The 6,807-nt window shown below is 31.0% G+C and overlaps 1 protein-coding gene across 1 annotated transcript; it reads left to right on the top strand.

The window, feature by feature from the left end:
* The first annotated feature begins 4,539 nt into the window (after positions 1–4,539).
* LOC111703366 (paramyosin) lies at positions 4,540–6,595 on the top strand. Its single transcript, XM_023475285.1, has 2 exons — positions 4,540–4,633; positions 5,358–6,595. The coding sequence occupies exons 1-2, from the start codon at positions 4,540–4,542 to the stop codon at positions 6,182–6,184; spliced, it is 921 nt and encodes a 306-aa protein (XP_023331053.1). The 3' UTR covers positions 6,185–6,595.
* Positions 6,596–6,807: the final 212 nt, after the last annotated feature.

The raw sequence follows: 6,807 nt of genomic DNA on the forward strand, positions 1-6,807 counted from the left end.
AGCCCATGTGACACTCTTAACCTTCGGTGAGGGTGGGTCCTCCACTCAAACGGCGGGTCGGTGTTTAAAAAAATCAGAAATGGTTAATAACTTTTTTATTAATTAAGCTACAGGGCCAAAATATTTGAAAAGCCCCTGAAAAATGGATATAATAGCATGTGTCACATGTTAATATTAGTCACAAGTAAAAATAACTAGTTCAGAAAAAATTTTCAACATACTTTTTTGAACTTTTTAAAAATCCTCTCTTACACACTGACCATTAAAGTAGGTGGTCTAATTTTTTTTTAATGAGCAGGTCTTGAAAAGTTGGATTGGGTACATGTATCACACTCCCATATCTCAACTCTAAGAGGGGGTGTTTCCCCACCCACTTCCAATCTATATTAGACAAAAATTGCCCAATCTTGATAGGGTTAAGTATGAAATATCACTGGGCTTTATAAATTGTACCTTTACTATCTCTGTAAATGTTTAGGGCACGTAAACAAATTACTAAATGCTTAGCTATATGTTCTAGCTTAAGAAAGAAATACAGTCGACTATCATCCCACTGATTTCTGGTTACCACTGTACACTACAGTCCTTCAAATGTTTATGAATTGAACTTATTATATAATATTATATTATAATGATTTATTCACACACAAAGATATAAATACATATATAAATGGTGTAGTTTAAATTTGTTTAAATAAATTTTTTTTTTTGAAAATACAGGTTTCCAAAAGAAAAGAGAAAAAATGTGCAAAATTATGCACACATAGAAAACATTGATTTTTAATCACTACATAACATATTTATCATGAATGCATAAAATGTCTGAGAACCAAGATAGCAAACTTATAAAGTTCTGTTTATCAATTCCCATACCCCCACTATTATAGCTAGTTAAGCACAAAGTACTAGCTGTATCCATCATTGTATTGCATGTTATTTAGGTATCTCTGTAGATCTGACAAAGTTACAAGACTATCATGAGTTCTTCACCCATCAAAGCTTTAGCTTTAGCTGTTCAAGAAGATATGAGTAAACTAGAGAAAGAAGTGGCTGAAATAAAAGTTACCAAACAAGGTTTGTATTAATGTGCTGAGGATTTATGTCCAGAAATGAAGTGCCACATTAGACCAATTTAATCGATCTTTAGATATCTATTCTATATATACATACTGTCTGTCTGTCCGTTTGTAACCAACAAACGTCAAAACGGCTGAAACGATCGGGCCCAAATTTTTTTGTGGGACCGCGCATTACCCCAGACAAAGTTTATGGATGATCGAATTTTCAAAATTTATCTCTCGTAAAATTTGAAAAAAATTGCTTTTGTTTTATAATGTACACAAAAAGAACATGAAATAGAAGTTGGGGCGAAGCGCCTTTAAAGCCTTGTATTCTAATATTTTCTTTTACTCTTTAAATTGAATAAAGGATCTTGTAAGGGGGTGGGGAGGTATATATTTCAAGACAAATCTCCTCTCAAAATAACTGGTTTTAATTGTTTGGGAGGGTGTTAGTGTTAACTTTGTTCTTTTTAGGAATTCAGACTGTTCTGGGTCAAAATGACCAAATCAACAAGGAACTAGAAAATGTCAAGGTTAAAGTAGAAAATGTTAATCTCAAGATTGAAAACCTTAAGAAACAAGTCCCAGAAGACATGTCTGAGCTAGGAAATGTCTTTAAGGGTGAAATGGAAAATATCAAGGCTGATGTTAAAAATGTCAAGGAAGATGTGGAACATGTCAAGCTTCAGGTTAAAGACTTCAAGAATCAAGTCTCTTCTGACATGTCTAAGCTTGTTAAAGTCCTGGAAATGATGAAAACTGATAGCAAAGATATTAGCAGCAAGAAGGATATTTCTGAGACAGCCAGGGTTGATCTTTTCCCTTGTTTCAGGGACATTAAGAATTCCTTCTATCTTGATGAGACACCTGTTGATAAGAAAGCAGTTGATAAAGCAGTAGTCACAGCATCGAGTAATATGGATTCATATTTACTTCATGTTGATGTTTATGCTGGTGATGCTGGAGTAGGATTTTATACACCTGAAGGAAGATACAATATCAAATGGGAGAGAGCGGGGTATAGAAGTTATAATTGCCATCATATCAGTACTGCAGTAGTATGCAAGTGTGTGCGAAGCACTGAAGTTCAAAGTAGTTGTAACAAAGAAGTCGGTTATTAAAACTTTACATAATGTAATGAAGTTGAAGTGAAATATTTTGTATTGGAGGGATTTTGACTCTTAATTAAGAATTTAATTCTGAGAATAAATCAAAGTCAAGATTCTTTCTAAGATTCTATTTAGCCCCTGATTTCATTGTAAATAATCTTTATTAGTGGCGCTATTGTGACTACAGTTGTTTATTTAAAAAAGAGGATTTTTGGCAATAATCGACTGTTTGAAATAGTTTGAGTAAATAACAAATTATTTATCTTCATTTGTTAATTTAATTTTCTGATCAAAGGATTATTATTGATTCCTCCTGTTAACAAAGTGTATGGTTCTTGAGTTCTTGAATACTAATCCATATGCCCATTTACTTCATTGAATATCAGATTCTCTAACTTGGTTCAAATGTTAAGCATTATGGAATTATTGGTCACATGAACAGTCACATTAGAATATCAGATTCTCTAACTTGGTTCAAATGTTAAGAACTATGGAATTATTGGTCACATAAACAGTCACATTAGAATATCAGATTCTCTAAATTGGTTCAAATGTTAAGCATTATGGAATTATTGGTCACACAAACAGACATATTAGAATAAAGCAATGAAAGCTTTTAGTCAGTATTAATTGCTTTTTTATTTACATTGTACAAAATATGCTTTCTTGAACTTTCTTTTATCACGGTTTTTTGTGCATTGAATTTTTAAACAGTTTTCACTTTGTTGGTGAGATTTATTCTCGGAGAAAGGAATTGAGTCTTTGCCACAAACTCTGATTTTCTAATCACTATATCTTTGGAACCAAATGTTGTAGACCTTAGATATTTCAAACTATGAATTCTGTTAAATCAAATAATCAGAGTATGAAATATCAAAGGTTTATAACATTGAGTTCTAAAGATATTGGGGTTTAAATATGTTAATTTGTTACTAAGATTCAATTCCTTTGTTTGTTTTCAGTTCTGTTCTGTTTACTTACTGACTTTGGTGGTCAAAAAACTCTTTTTTAATATTGTTTCTTGACCCAAGATTTTGTATCTCACAAGAATTTGCGAAATTAAGTTTGATTTTTTAAATTGTATTTTTCTTCGTTACTTCTGAAATTAAAATCCTGAACCTTAGAGTTCAGGTTCAGGATTAAAGTTTGTATTATGATTCTTTTTAAGTGTATACTATTCTGCAATAGATTAATAAAATCTGTGTAAAAATAATATTGTATGTTACAGATAAATATTGATATAACTGACTTTAGAGAGCCTTTAGGACTGTTCTAGAATATTTCTAGTAAGTTTATTTTATTTTATTCAGGAATTGTTAAATTTTAGATAAGTAATTTTAATATCAAGCTATCATTCATTTTCTCATACTTTTCTAATAAAATTATATTCATTTTAAATTATACGTTGATTTAAAGATAACAAAGAAACTGATTTTTTGCCACAAACTCAAATTTTCTAATCCATATATCTTTGCAATCTGATAGTAAAAACCTTTGATATTTCAAACTTAGATTTTATCTTAAACAACGAATTCATAGTTTGAAATATCAAAGATTTACGACATTTGGTTGCAAAGATATAATGATTGGGAAAATAAGAGTTTGTGTCAAAGATCAGTTCCTTAATACACACGTCCATGGACGCAAGTCTTTTCTTTTGAAATAACAATGACAAAATATTGATGACGCCTTTATTAAATGTTACTTAATTCATAATACCATGGAATGATTGCGTCTTCATTTATTTCTTTTAATTATGAATTATCACTTGGCTTTGTAAATTGTAAATTGTATATCTTTACTATCTCTGTAAATGTTCAGGGCATGCATACAAATTACAAATTACAAATTACAAATTACAAAATTCTAAGCTATGGGTCTAGTTTAAGGAAAGTATTACTGGTTACAACTGTACAATCCTACAAATTATAGTGAATCAAACTTATTATCCCAGGCTTTTAGGGTGCTTCACGGATTTTATGATCAAGATTTCATGGATTTTCAAAATTTTCAAATTTTTTCAAAAATTTGATGAAAATCGAACTTTGAACAAGACTAATTTTTGAAAATTTGATCATCCATAAACCATAATCTTAATTTTTCTAGAAAAGAACTTATTTTATAAAAATGGTGGGGGGTGCAACTTCAAATTCGTCACTGCACCCCCTTTTAGGAGTAATGGGGGTACTACCTGACCCCTTGCACCCCCCTGGTTACGGGCCTGATCGGGGGGTGCAAAGATTTAGAAATAAAAAGATAAGAATTTGTGGCAAAAAATCATTTCCTTAAAAAAAGAATTGTAGACTGATTCTTTGCACTCTTTCAAAATGTTAATTTTTAAGGTACCCCTGACAACCTGAACAGTGAACATGAGTTCCTCAATCCTGAAAATATTCTCTGACGCTCTAGAAGAAGCCACTAACCTAGAGAATCGTGGAACTAAGAGGAAATTCGACAGTGGAGGTATTATTATAGAATAATCTTAATTATTTTCATAATAAACCTATAAAACCACCTTAAAATTTAAAATTTAAAACTTTGAAGCAAAAACTTAACAATTATAGTAATATTATCTTCTCAAAATCCTATTTTTCTTTTCTTACTATTTTAGTTTTGAGACTACGGATTTCTTTGAGCTGAATTTTTGAATATTCTTGTAGAAAATATAAAAATAATGGAATTTGATGTATTTTCATGAGCTTTAATCTCTTGGACATTAAATATGTCAAACCATTTTCTCCTTATATACGGATCTAGAACAGTTTGTGTTAAAAATAGTTTTTTTATTATTATTATCATTTTGTTTATTAAACTTTAAGCAGTACAATAAGACACAGGAATTGTTCAGTGTGAACAGATTTATTTCACTGAACAAGGGATTTAATAAGTCACTTGTAAACTTGTTGCTTTGTTACAACATCAAATACACTTATTTATTACTTTTATGTTGTTTTCCTATCCCACAGTTTATTGTTCTCATCGTATAAATTAGATTAGTTAAAAACTTGTCTATAAAATAAATACATACCCTTGATCATAGGACAAGACAATTTTGCGTATATTTCAAAGACATCAAAATCTGAGAACAGGATAAGAACATGGAAAGAAAAAGGCTATGGTTTTATTTCTTATTCATTTTTTTCAGATGAAATCATCTAGTTTTCTTTATATTTATGTTATTATCTAGGAATTCAGCGTACTGAGGAGCAATTGGATCAAATATTTGAGGAGATGGGAAATATAAGGATTCAGTTTCAAGATATGAAGAAGCAAATGGAAGATGTCAAGGGTCAGCTGGAAGATACCAAGATTCAGTTGGATGAGACCAAGACTGAATTAAACGAGACCAAGATTCAGCTGGAAGATTCCAAGATTCAGCTGGAAGAATCCAAGATTCAGTTGGATGAGACCAAGATTCAGCTGGAAGAATCCAAGATTAAGATAGAAGAGACAAAGTCTCAGCTGAATGAGTCCAAGATTCAATTGGAAGATACCAAGATACAGTTGGAGAATACCAAGACTGAATTGAACGAGACCAAGATTAAGTTGGAAGATACCAAGATTCAGCTGAAAGAGTCCAAGATTCAGTCGAAAGAGACCAATATTAAGTTGGAAGAGTCCAAGATTAAGATAGAAGAGACCAAGTCTCAGCTGGATGAGACAAAGATTCAATTGGAAGATACCAAGATTCAGCTGGAATATTCTAAAACTAAAACTTCCAAACTTGACAAGAAATTAGCGGATAAATACGAGTATACCAAAGACCCATGCAAAAACTGCAATGGGTCAACCTTCTGCCTGGATGGTCAAGTTATTCGTAATACACCAGGGAAAGGAACCAAGATCAGAGCACTAAAGGATACTACATGGAAAAGCTTTGCTTTACAATACCGGGTTCATGCTAATGATACTGGAGTTGTAGATTATGTAGATCCCACATACGGACCCTACATCAAGTGGAACACATCAGGATATATCCTTGGTTCCAATGGATTTGTTTACAACTGTAAATAAATAATTGTAAGCAGCTAAAGCTTAATCCAGAATGCTAACTATCCACATTCAAATATACTGCATCTGATCTCTGACTTGGTAATAGTGTTAATAATGCCATTATGGGATCTATTAGAGTTATATGTACTTTTTATGGTAAAAGATTAAGATAAGTTTGCAAGTGTAATTAGTAATTAGTAAGACACTTTGCTAGACTGTAAATTCCTTCGTATTGTCATTTGGATCAGAATCACTTTTTTAAACTGAATTTATTCATAAGTTTTCTTAAGATATGTTTTAACATAAACAAGCTGCAGAACTAATAAAAAGTTTTTATTTTCTATAATTAAATATTAAAAAACTTTCTATTCAGGATTTCTCCTTGTTTTCAAGATTCCGAACCTTAATCTTTTAAGTTGCATTTGTTTTGTAACATAACATTTATTTCACCTTAGTTTGAATTGAAATGTTCTTGATTTCAATTTTTTTCTGATTATTGTAAATATTTTCTGAGAGTGTAAACTTTCAATCAGTTATTAAAGCCTCCTCTGTTTTTGTGTATTTTGTTTAATTGAGAATAACTATTTTTAACTTGAATTGTAAAGGAATTGAGTTTTTGCAACAAACTCTGATTTTCTAATCCC

Source organism: Eurytemora carolleeae, unplaced genomic scaffold (genome assembly GCF_000591075.1).
Source record: "Eurytemora carolleeae unplaced genomic scaffold, Eaff_2.0 scaffold548, whole genome shotgun sequence".
In the NCBI taxonomy this organism is placed as follows: domain Eukaryota; kingdom Metazoa; phylum Arthropoda; class Copepoda; order Calanoida; family Temoridae; genus Eurytemora; species Eurytemora carolleeae.

What these genes read in the sequence shown, in the direction of transcription:
- LOC111703366 (XM_023475285.1), top strand. Translation starts at nt 4,540, where the DNA reads ATGAGTTCCTCAATCCTGAAAATATTCTCTGACGCTCTAGAAGAAGCC. An exon ending in GAGGAAATTCGACAGTGGAG is followed by an intron (nt 4,634 to 5,357) that starts GTATTATTATAG and finishes GTTATTATCTAG; the next exon opens with GAATTCAGCGTACTGAGGAG.